The sequence below is a fragment of the Macrobrachium nipponense genome, chromosome 10, assembly GCF_015104395.2.
Source record: "Macrobrachium nipponense isolate FS-2020 chromosome 10, ASM1510439v2, whole genome shotgun sequence".
NCBI lineage: Eukaryota > Metazoa > Arthropoda > Malacostraca > Decapoda > Palaemonidae > Macrobrachium > Macrobrachium nipponense.
This window is the reverse complement of record NC_087204.1, coordinates 55,339,665-55,352,922: the sequence shown is the minus strand read 5'-3', so window position 1 is coordinate 55,352,922 and position 13,258 is coordinate 55,339,665. Positions and strand designations below refer to the sequence as shown.

The 13,258-nt window shown below is 41.5% G+C and overlaps 1 protein-coding gene across 2 annotated transcripts in view; it reads right to left on the bottom strand.

Moving 5' to 3' along the window:
• Positions 1-6,079: 6,079 nt before the first annotated feature.
• The window catches only part of LOC135223625 (uncharacterized), a gene marked incomplete in the record, with an annotated part of 381,927 nt that continues 374,748 nt past the window's right edge, over positions 6,080-13,258 (bottom strand). For both annotated transcript variants that reach the window (XM_064262235.1, XM_064262236.1), the window contains 1 exon segment: positions 6,080-8,366. In XM_064262235.1, coding sequence (XP_064118305.1) covers positions 7,554-8,366 — 813 coding nt within the window.

The following is a 13,258-nucleotide window of genomic DNA, read 5'->3' as shown; positions in this document are numbered from 1 at the left end:
ATCATTGGGCAGGGCTTAGCTGCAAAGCTAGATAGACTCAGCTGTAACAAGCTTTAAAAACTTCAATTACCATACCGCAAAGCTACAATTTTTTATTTTATCCATTATAATTGTAATTAATCCACTCTAAGGCTTATACCTATATACAACATACACAACATACAGTGGATTCCCCGTATTTGCGTTCTCTGGATTCGCAGCCTCACATATTAGTGGATTTCTCTCTGGAACATTTCCCCGCATTATTTGCGGGAAATTTGCCTATTCGCGGTATTTTTATAAGAAAAATATCTACAAATTCCTGGGTGTTTTTAATCAATTTCATCATAAAAAAAAGGATTTTGACGTAGGAAAAATCTATTTCTCGGGCGATTGGTTCGTGTCGCCCAGCGAAAATAATCCTTTAGTTCATTATTTCTTAGGTAAATGATCTAACAAATACCAGAGAATAAACAAAATAAAGAAGAGGTCAGTATAACTGACTCGCTCACCCAAATAAAAAAAGGGCGTCGGAATGAACACTAGGGCGAGTGAGACCACTACCACGAACTTCTTGTCATTTAGAAATTTCCCACAACAAAATCCCTCATGGAGAGAGCCGACCCACAGAACGGGGCAGCAACTACTACTACTACAACCCACGCCAAGGTGACTGCCGCGCCTCTGGTGGCCATCCTGAAGTTAGCAATCAATCTTGAGCGAAGGGTTGGGAAGAGGTGGGATTTCGCTGGGCGACACGAACCAATCGCCCAGAAATAGATTTTTCCTACGTCAAAATCCTTTTTCTGGGCCTCAGTTCGTGTCGCTGTGCGAAATAATACCAGAGAATTAGCCACAAGATTGAAAATAAAGAGGGTCTCAATAAAACTAAAATATAACTACATACTATAATTGTAACAAATATTCAATACAACTTGTTCAGACAATCTGAAAAAAGAACAATAACTAAATGTAACTTATAACTATAATTATTTACAAAGTATTTACATAAGTTACCAGGTATGAATATGAAAATTAACATGTGTGAAAAAATCTTAACATAAAAAACACACTGATAAATTTTTATAGATACCAATACAAAAGACAATAAACCATTGAATAATGGGTGTGTGGAAACCCTAGCATAAAAATAAGGGGACCACACTCTAATGCTAATATATACAACCAATTGTGGGTGACCCTAGCATAAAAATAAGGGACACCCACTAGACAATCATAAGAGCAGCTAAGACTCAAGGGCAAGTAGGTAAAAGAAAGGATCTGGATCTTCAACTATACTACTGGCAGAGTCAGGGAAACTATGTTTACCCGCTGCAACTGCGAAAATTTTTCAGAGATTCCAAAGACTTCAAGTAGTGACGTTTAAATACTGTCGGCGATTTCCATCCAGTATATTTTTTCAAATCATCAAAGTTCATATGTTGGAAATAATTGATTGAGGTGGCCACTGCCCTGACATCGTGTGCCTTAGGGAAAGATTCAGGGTTAGCTTGTTTAATAAAGTATAGGATCTGTTGCCTAATACCTTTAATTGATAAGGTACCACCTTTTTCTCTCCTAAAGAGGGAACCCGAAGAGGAGGAGGATGTCCTAGACAGAAAGGCTCGTAAGGTCGTCACTGGACAAAGAGAAAGATCTTGGGGAAGGGGTAAGACTTTCCAGGTTCCCCCACCCTCAATAAAGGATCCTCATTTTTTGCTAAAAAGCTGCGATCCGGAGAGAGCAGAAATGAAAACTCCTGAAGGGAGAAATTCTACATGACCCGCATCTCTGGATAGCGCCGACAGTTCTGAAATTCTAGCTCCTGAAGCCAAGCTTAATAAAAATAATGTTTTTCTTAAGAGCATTATAAATGAACATGTCGCTATTATATGTATCTGAAGCCAGTTTTTAGAACATCATTCAGAAACATGACACTGAAGTAGGCCTTACTGAAGGTCTAAGTCTAGCACAAGCCTTGGGAATAGACGAAAAGTAAGAGTCTGACATGGACAGGTTCTTCAACTTTGTCCAAGGACGCAGACGATTTCGGGGAATCTGTGGTATTGCTGACAATTTGTCCCTGGATCTGACATTTGCCTCGTAGAGCGCCAGATCCTGGTTAAGTCTTTCAGTTTGGCTTTCATCAAGATGTTTGTCACTGAGGCAAACTGAAGGGAACCTAGGATTCTTTCCTGGTTTCTCCTTGAAGCATATTTGTACCTTAGAAATTGCTTCACTGACTTCACTATTTCTTTCCTCTTGGCTATTGGAATCGACAGAGTGTGAGAAGATAGGCTCCATTGAATGCCCAGCCATTGAAAGCTGGACTCCGGATGTGAGTCTTGGACTTTGTCCTCCTTTGTTTATCTGGACCCCAAGATATTCCAGGAACTGAATGACTTCTTTGTGGCTTTGCGGCATTCCTAGACTGTTGGTGCCCAAATCAACCAGTCGTCGAGGTACTATACTACCATTATCCCTTGAGACCTTAGTTGTTGAACAACTACTTCCGCCAATTTCGTGAATACTCTGGGTGCTACATTCAGACCGAAGGGGACTACCTTGAAGGAGAATGTTTGGTCTCCCAGCTTGAAGCCAGGTAAGGGCGAAAGTGTCTTGCAATAGGGATATGATAGTATGCGTCTGTAAGATCGATAGAGGTGGTGACGGCCCCACGGGGAAGAAGGTCCGCACCTGCGAGATAGTCAGCATTTGAACTTGTCGCAGCGAATGGCAAGTTTAACTGGAACAAGTCTAAGATTACCCTTCTTTTTAATGAGCCTTCTTTGGCACGCTGAATAAGCGACCTTGAAACTTCAGTCGCTTGACTCTCGCTATTGCTCCTTTCTGAAGGACTCCTCTGCATACTCCGTCAATTCCTTCGATGGAAGTTGAAGGAACGGTCTGGGTGGAGGGGGGCCTCCGATCCAACTCCAACCCAGACCTTTCGACACAATACTTTGTGCCCATTTGCTGAATCCCCACGATGCCGGAAGAGAAACAGCCTCCCTCCTACCTTGGAGATCTCACTGCTGCTGAGTCGAGTGACCTCCGCGGCCTCCACGGAAGTGCTTTCCCCTATTAAGCGACCTTCTTGATCTCTCTGACGAAAGGATCCCTAGCCCTACCTCCCCGGGCGAAACCGGTCAAAGTGTGGAAGGCTTGGCCCTCGAACACTGGTAAGGCCGGGGAGACAGCATAGGAAGTGGAAGGCTGAGCCTGAGAGGAAATCAGGTAGATTGGTTGAGTCTGGGTCTTCGACGTAGAAGGCTGGCCTGGCTGAACAGCCAGCACCGCTGACACAGCCTGGCTGAAGTGTTGTGGCTTCTTCAGGTAAGGCTGAAACCGTTTGGTCTTTTTCAGTTCCTTGCCTGCAGAAGACGGGTGGTCTTGGCGCCTCTTAGCAGAGAGGCCCCAACGATCCTTGAGGCTCTGGTTGAGCCTCGTCGCCTCGCCTTTGGACCTCCCTAACCACTGCTTCAGGGAAGAGGTCTGCCCCCAGATGTTGGAAGAAAGCAGCTTATTCGGCTCATGCCGAATAGTTGCTTCCTGGAGGACATGTTTGCGACAGTTTGACCCTCGCCGTCACAAACTCGTACAAGTCCGATTGGACCGTACAAGTCTGCGATTTGGTCAACAATTTGAAGAGCGGCTCTGAAGCGTAAGATAAAGCCGCTACCTCCGTCATTGCCATGGTGTTGATAGACCTGGCCAGCCTAGTTTTAGCCTCAAACTCGGCTTGAATGAGGTTATCAGGAAGTCTTGGGAGCTTCTCGCCGAACTGGTCCATCGCGCAGTCTGGCTTGAGCTTGCCTACCGAAAAAGTATTCGGCAGGTCCTCCCACAAATCTCCAAGCGAATGGAGCAAAGGTGATGTGGGATCTGCTTCCCTTAACTGAGGCAAGGGCTCTCCCTTTAAGCCAGCTGGGATGGTAACGCTGGCGATCTAGTTAGAAAAGGGAGAGGAGTCTCTTCCTCCATCGTAAAGATGGTGAAAGGACTCTTAAATGCCTGGATTCTGGTGTTGGAGCAGTCCACCCTCATCCAGACACCGGAGCCACTCTCTTTGAGCCTGGTCCCTGGAGTACAGCACTGTCTCCTAGGGACCTTATCCTCCCTGTCATAGCTGCCTCCGTCAGCCTGGCGTAGCCAATGGAATGGAGGCTGAAGATTCTCTGGGTAAAATCGAAGTCTTCAATCCTTCGAGTACCACACTCCGGAATGGAAATGAAACCTGTCCCTGGAAAGGGGCGTAGGAAGCCACTCTCCAGGGGTTGTCATTGAGAAAGGAGGAGAGAATCATGGGGAGGAAGTTGGAGCAGGCCTACACCAGGTGCCGGGGAGGCAGCTTGAGGGGCTGATTGAAGCCGGACATTAGGCTTTCCTGAGTGGCAATCCTGTCCGATAGTTGCGAGAACATCTGCTCCATACTTGTCCTCAGAGAGCCTACCAAATCTCCCATCTGCTGAGGGCAAGGCGACTGGACGGGCGTCTGCTGTACCGCAATCACAGGGTGACACGGTACGATAACACAATATAAACAATGAAATCGATAGCCTAGGCTAATTGCAACCAAACTGATCAGAAAGATGCAACAAACGTGATGCAACAAAACTGATAATAAGGAAGCAACAGAACTGATGGGGACCATGGGACCATGAAACCTGAGGCTAAGAGAACGGACCAGACGCCCTAGGCTAAACAAAATATAATAAATAAAATAAAAGTAGGGGAAATAAAATATAGAAAGAGAGAAAATCCAGGAGTGTACGACTAACCCGAAGGAAAGTTACCACTCAAAGCTAGCCTGGGCCGCGATACGAAGAGCGATGGCTAGGGTCTGGATAGAAAAAGATAATGCCTACGTAAGGTAGAGAGGACATGCATGCATGACCTAAAACCAAGGCAGACTAGATCCCCTAATAATATCATAATAATAAGGGCTAGAGACGCACGGTAAAATAAGGGGAAAAGTTCCAGGTATAGGAGACCGAGAACCAACCCGCCACGAGGCAGAACAATGCCGCCATGCTTCGACCGGGAACTGTATTTATACCTAAAAAACGGCAAAACACAGGCTCGAGGAAGGAACGAACTAAATAGGAACCTTTCGGAATACTTAACTTAGCCGCTGCGATGGCAGAACGTTCCATGGTGGCGAAAAAATCCGTAAATTAGCACAAAAACACAAGAGCAAGGGAAACGCGTGCGTCTTGTAGCCTTCTAACGAAAAGGATGGCCCACCAGAGGCGCGGGCAGTCACCTTGGCGTGGGTTGTAGTAGTAGTAGTTGCTGCCCCGTTCTGTGGGTCGGCTCTCTCCTTGAGGGATTTTGTTGTGGGAAATTTCTAAATGACAAGAAGTTCGTGGTAGTGGTCTCACTGCCTGGTGTTCATACCGACGCCCTTCTTTTATTTGGGTGTGAGCGAGTCAGTTATACTGACCTCTTCTTTATTTTGTTTATTCTCTGGTATTTGTTAGATCATTTACCTAAGAAATAATGAACTAAAGAATTATTTCGCGCAGCGACACGAACTGAGCCCAGAAAATGCACTTTTTTGTGATAAAACTATAAAAAAAAGTTATAAAAATTTTTAATGGGTTTTTCTTGAGTTTTAACTAACAAAATAGGAGGTTTCCACTGTACTCCTATACTCCTAGTGCCTAAGGAGTCATCAGCCTGTATAGACTGGACCTAACAATGGACATTAGACTTTCATCTCACTTGATTATGTCAGCTATTCAAATTTTGTAAGTGAGGAGGATGCTGTCAATCTCATCTTCCCTCCTTCTTGTTATGGGCGTGCCTACAAAGACATATCATTAAGGCCATGCAAAGGTTCTTGCCTACAGATCATTCTTTAAAGGGGAAAAAAAAGCAGAATAAAAGTAAAAATGGCAAGATAATTTATTAGGGCAACTACTTACTGTCTAGTTCATACTTTGCTATAAGTAAGTGCTTTCTGAAGCCATCCACTTGATGACAAGCTGTTGAAGTCAGTGGTACTAATTGTAATAAAATTATGGTAATTGTAAAGCAACTGGTTCGTATTCCATTCAACATCATCATCATGCTTGATGGAAAAAAAAACAGTAGGCACAGGACAAAATCTATTTATTAAAAAGATAAGCATATCATGTAATAAATGTGGCAAAAACTCATAAAAACATGTGGGTACCTTGTTACAATATTTATAATACGTATATAATGGATAACAAAGAAAATTAATACATGGCTGCTTGAGTGTTACCATCAAAGGAGTGCTAAACATAAACAATAGAATTATTAAAAAATTCCATTAAAAAAAATTACTGTTAACAAACCATTTACTAATGTTTGCTACCAGTTAAAACTTACATCAAAATTATAATACAAAAAAACAGTTGGTGCTTGAACTATCAGTAATATATGAAAGAACAGATATATGAAGGTATGCTATAAATAATTATTAACTAGCTGAGTAATTCTTACCTATGGGAGTGAAGTGACAGTGTAAGTGAACTAAGACAAAACAGAAGAAGTTATCAAGCCTAAATAATATGGTTAGCCTGAAAGATAATGATTTATACAATGTATCTTGTACAGTTTATAACTTCCTCCTCAAAGTATAAAAAAATCCTAACAAAAATCTCTTTGCTTGTCACAAATTATATCTAATATGAATCAACAAAAATGGCTTCATATCTCAACCTGTAAGCTAATACAAAGTTGAAAGCCAAAGGGTACAAATATCTGGCATGTTCTAACAATTTCATGCTTTCCACCTCAAGTATTACCTTTACAGCACTAGGATCTGTTGCCTTAAAAAAGTGGCATAGTCTATTTTATGACCCACTGATTTTCTGAGGGTAAGACAACTTTACTTTGGTGTAGGCAATAATAAAGATTACTTTGGTGTAGGCAATAATAAAGATACTCTAGACATATGCATGAAATGTTAGAAATTAAAGTACATATTTCCAAATTATGCAAAAATAATGAACTCCAACATTTGCATGGTCTGTTCACATCATAAGAATTGATATATAAAAAACCTATCTCTCACTTACCTCTCAACTTGCTTATCAGTAACTAAAAAAGTAAAATACTGACTGTTATCAAATTAGAATAAATGCAATCTAGAGACCAATGATGAAACTGACAATTCAGCTCAAAAATAAAAGTCGCCAGTAAAATCATTTGGTTTTGAAAATACTACTGGTATACTAAAATGATAAAGGTGACAAAATCCTTTATCATTCTTATACAATAACAACAAACAAATGCAAATATAAATCTGGTATCCACAACAAAAGATATAAAGGAGGAAAATTGTGAGGACAAAAAATTATTTTCAATTTATAAGTCCTGAATGAAAGAACTAAACTTACATTCTTTGTTGAAAATACTACTATGAATGTCTAAATGTTTCCATGCACACTACCAACAACTGGAAAAACTTGTACTTATTAAAAACTCACAAAATCATGAAAAAATAACTGTATTACACTCATACACTCAATACTTCAAACACTGGTGTTAACTTGCAAGCTTTTCACTATACCACTCTACTTTCAATAAATACAATGATTTTATCTTATGGTTCTACTGCTCCTTGTTTTTATTCTCGTGCTTGTTTCTACTGTTTTGCTTTTTGACAATGAAGTAGCTCTCTTATTACTATCTACTTTGGACGGTTTCTCTGCATTTATTTTTCTCGGTCTTCCCCTAGTAGGCTTCAATTCCTCCTTTTCTAAAGCTTCAACATCATCAGCACTGTTAGGACTATCCTTGTCACTGAAAATGAGAATGGTGGGTGTGGCTGGTACCAATGTGTTCTTTGCAACTTTTTTCTTGATTTCAGTATTTGCTTTTGAAAGATGCTTATTTTCTCTACCTATGCTTTTAGCTTCTTTGGAATTGCTAGCATATGAATTCCCAACACCTTTGGAAGAAGATTTTAAAGCCAAATAGTCAGGTGATGACACTGGATTTAAAACTTCCTGGACATTCCCACTTGAGCTAGTATCTAAACTCAGAGTACCCATCTGGTCTTCAATTTCAGCTACATTAAGGTTCTGCTTTTTCATGTGTGTGCTGGTTAATTTCTGGCATCTTGAAGAACCAGACATTTGCCTACCTGAGCTCTTGGTATACTGTTTAGTATGTGTACCAGGAACTTTTAAAACGTCCTTGCCTCCATAATCCTCTTCCTCATCTGAAGATGAAGAAAGATCACCAACTTTCTTTCCCAGTTTAGTTGACTTCCTTGGAAGTCTATGAGAAGTCTGGGTACTAGACTTCCAATTAAGCCTTTTTCCAAGAGGTCGAGCAGGCGTCTTAAAAGTTGTATAAATAAGTTCTACATCACTGTGACACTCACCTAACTCTTCATTTTTGCAATTACCTGAAATTTAGTCAATACAATTAGGAACAATACTACACAAAAAAATATAAAGTTTTAGTGAGCATCACTGGAATTATGATCAAATACATTTATAGACCAGATCTTCGACTTAATTTCTAAACAATTTATTTACTATAAAAAAGTATTTCTCTATATTCTTTATTTTGAAAGTAAAACTATCTGTAAGGGTTGTCCTTTTTACAGTTACTATATGCTTCGATAACTAACTGGCTAACATTAACCATTTTGCATGAAGTTTCATGATTCTAGAGGATTACTGTAGTATGCTTCTATATATAAATTTTGTTATGAAAAAGGGTACCGAGATTAAGTAGTAAGATGCAGGAATGCCAAAGCCCAAAATTAACTGTTTTAAAAGAAAATATAATAAACAATTATTATAAAAGATATGTCTCCTTGAATGAGTGCTGCATGCTAAACAAAAGCATAAAACTGAGGGCACAAAGACCAAAGAGTTCCAAAGTGTATGATACATAAATATGAGCGAATTGAAAAGGGTAATGATATTCACATATGTGGTTAAGCAAACCCTAACATGTGCCTTATTCTTGATGAAACAGTGGAGAATGGAGTTTCTACGCAGCTTTAACTTCCAACCAAGTAATTATTAACTTGAAGAAAAACAGTTCACAAGAATATAAATGCTTTCAATAAGAGAAAAGTTTCATATCATTATCAATGAATAAAATAAAAATTGCCAATTTTCTTTGGGCAGTATCTCTAAAATTATCACAATTTGCTTTTTTTTCGTAGAGCAACACTGTGTACATAATTCACTAATTACAGCAGTACCTCTGACTTTGAACTTATCCATTCCAGAAGGCGGCTTGGAATACAATTTGTTTGAAATATGAAACAAAAATCCCCATAAGAAATAAAGGGAATCAGGATAATTCATTCCAGGCAACCCAAAAAGTCACATTATTTTTATTATTAATGTTTTCAAAAGTTAAATTAAGAATGAAGTAATAAAACATAAACATTATATGAAGTAAAATTTAAGAATAATTTTGTTTCCGTGTCCAGTTTACGGCCAGCTGGGGGATGGAGGGAGAAGAGACAGGAAACCTCCGAGAAAACTGAAATGGTGGCAGTAACTAAAGGTTGAAAACAAAATCAATTTTATTCATAATTTACAAAAATAATCAAAAGAATTGGTAGTGTGTGTGTGTGTGTATGATTATGTCTGAGAGAGAGAGAGAGAGAGAGAGAGAGAGAGAGAGAGAGAGAGAGAGAGAGAGAGATTAGTATATATGATTGTTGACGTGTTTGCACTTTGATCTTAAGTGCATGAAAAATGACAAATTTTCTTAGACAATTTGTATTTTTCATTGCTACAAACCTGAGGTCTTAACAATAGGATAATTTCTAGGGCCTAGCTGGATCCGGTTAAAAAACAGATGAAAGCAAGGAATCTTGTGATATCTGGCAACGCATGCATAGATCGGGTGAAGGACCACTCACCTACGCCACCGCGTCAGTCTTTCCCAACTCAGGATGTCTTAACACATAGAGGGCTGGCTAGAGGTGGGCAGTATAATGTTAAGACCTCAGGTTCGTAGCTATGAAAAATACAAATTGTCTTATAAAATTTGTCATTTTATAAGAGCAAACCTTCGGTCTTAACAATAGGATAGACTCATACTTGGAGGGAGGTACAAGACATCCTAGACAGCTGGGGGCCTACCCACCAGTCCAGCTTCCAGAAGAAATGATTCTTGGAGAGGGACTGAAGCCCATTGAGAAGCTAGATAAATTGATATCTAACCACTCAGACCCTGAGTGACATACAATGATATATGGGAGAACCATTGTACTATAAGGAACCAAAGAGAAACTTTGACTTTCCAATAGCAAACCAATACACTAGGGTTTGTACAACTCCCAACCCCTCCTTGCCAAGGAGTGGAGTATATGCTACCAAATAGAGGGTATGATATTTGTATATTAAGCGACCACACTAACAGTATGACTACCTTACTCACCTGTATCAGACCAGTCTAGTGAATGACGTGTCAATTCCTTAACCCACCTGAAGGAAGAAGGAAAGGTACCAGAGAAAGGAGACCAGCCAACTCACTCATTCTCTCATCCACACAATCATCTTAGGTAAGATACAAAAGTGCCCTGTTAAGGGCAACTATGAGTTACACAACCTGTTGGGCAGCCACCACAGGACCCAGGGAAAATGTGTCCACAGATCTGTGGGCAACATCCTTTGAAAGCCAGAGAGGGACCAATACCCCTAATGTCATGCGCTCTAGCCTTCACAGACGTGGTGGTGGAATCATCAAGAGTCAAGTATGCCTGTCTGATGGCTTCCCATATCCAAAAAGAGATAGTATTCTTAGACACCTCTTTCTTTGTACGGCCTGTGCTCAGCCTGGTCTAAGGTGCCGAGTCCTTTCAAGATAGCAACGCAGGGCCCGGACAGGGCACAACAAAAGCTCTTGAGCATCACCACCCACAAAGTCATTCAGTGATGGAATGGAAAACGAAGTGAACCTGTCATCGTGCACAGAGGGATTTTGGGTCTTGGCCACGAATTCCGGGACAAATTCGAAGGACACCGAACCCCAACCCCTGGTGTGCTTCACCTCATAGCTTAGACCATGGAGCTCTCCTACCCTCTTTGAAGATGCCAAGGCCAGAAGGAACACTGTCTTGAGCGTCAAGTTCCTGTCAGATGAGCAATGCAAGGGCTCATATGGACCCTTAGTGAAGCTCTTGAGATGGACCCTTAGTGAAGCTCTTGAGAACCAAGGAAACATCCCATGTTGGAGGCTTGAGCTCTCTAGGATAACTCGACTGCTCAAACCCCTTAACTAGCAGGGAAAGTTCCCAGGAAGAGGAGATGTTGATACCTTTAAGGCTTAACACCAAACTCAGGGCTGCCCTGTAGCCTCTAATGGCAGAAACGGACAAACGTTTCTCGTCTCTGAGGAAGGTTAAAAAGTCTGCTATTTGCTGAATAGAGGTTGTGAGTGGAGAAAAACCCCGTTTATAACACCAATCACAGTAGATCACCCATTTGCCTTGGTAAACCGTGGAGGTCGAGTTTCTAAGACTGCTGGACATGTGCCCTACTGTTCTCTGAGAAAAGCCTCTCACTCAGAGGATATACTTGATAGCCTCCAACCGTGAAGAGACAGGGATTCTACTGACTGGTGGAACCTTTCCGCATGGGGGCTGACACAGGAGATGTCGCCAAGGGGGAATCTCCCTTGGAACCTCTGACAACGACGACAGCAAATCTGGGAACCATTCCGCCTGAGGCCACAGAGGGGCAACCAAAGTCATCCTGAGACCCTGTGAACTCATTAGCCTGTTCAGAACCTGACGGACCAAACAAAATGGAGGGAAGGCATACACCTCCAGGTTGTCCCAGGGATGTTGGAAGGTGTCCTCTGCCAATGCTAAAGGATCTGGAACCCCTGAACAGAATATCTCCAGCTTCCTGTTGAAGCGAGCTGCAAAAAGGTCCAGCATGGGTCTTCCCCAAACCTGGAAAAGCTTGTCTGCTACGACTTGATGAAGGGACCACTCTGTGCCTAGGATCTGATCCCGACAACTGAGTTTGTCTGCAACCACATTCCGTTTGCCTGGGATATACCTGGCTGAGAGCTCTATCGAATTGCTGACCGCCCACTGGCGAACCTCGACGGTCAAGGCGTGAAGTTGACAAGAAACCAGGCCTCCCTGTTTGTTCACATAGGCTACCACCATGGTGTTGTCTGACATGAGAACGACAAAATGACCTTCTACCTTCTCCTGAAACTCCTTCAGACCCAGGAAGGCTGCCTTCAACTCCAAGACGTTGATATTTTGCTGCTTGTCCTCCAAACTCCAAACACCTGACACGAAGAGGCCGCGTAAATGAGCCCCCCAACCTGTGAGGAAGGCGTCTGATAATAGAAGGAAGTCCAGTGGAAGAGAACGCAGAGGGGCACCCTTCTAAAGATTCTGGTCATCCAACCACCAACTCTCACTTCCAGAGACAGAGGAACCATTAACGGGTGAGTCCCCCGCCAGAGACCAAAATTCTCCCAGTTTCCATTGCAGAGACCGAAGATGAAGACGCCCTACTGATTACCATTCCTTATTACATTAGTCTTTATCACATACTTATTTGTAACTTTATATTCATTACTAACTGTGTTGCCTAATTAAATTATCTGGTAATAATGCTATGGAAATAATGGCTAGCATATCGTATATTACTGTACACTAGCTGTAGCCGATGGTTGATAATTAATGATAAAGAATACATAATGAACGATGTACGCTATCTAACAGAAAACTATAATAAAATCATCGGCAAAACGATTTAAAGGAACTTTTCAAGACCCTGTTCTCCATCCATGAAATCAGCAGTGGATGCATTTCAGCCTGCTGATGGAGAGTCAAGCATCTCTCTCTCTCTCTCTCTCTCTCTCTCTCTCTCTCTCTCTCTTTTGCATGACATATTTGTTCATAATATTAGCCTCTAACATATTCTATCACTACCATACAATTTACTTATATTCTCAGTAGTAATGGTAATTCACATGCGATTAGTTATTATTTGTTCCGACGCCGTATATGTGCCTCGAACTACTATCGTAGGAGAAAATTGGATTGTCAATCCGGCACCGACCAGAAAAAAAAAACAATTATTGCTCCACTCCTAGGCCAGGTAAATGTCCCAGGGGTCGAAGACCACATGACCTCTTGACCTGAACGCCAGTCTTTTCCTGGTCGCTGTCGCGTTCACATGCTTCGGCTTGTCGTCTGGTTACCAGCCTGTTTCCCTTTGTTGACCCCCTTTTTTCCCTGTGTGTTAGCTTTCCCTCCATTGGGTGTGCGTTGTGAGAGCGTGGAATCTTTGCA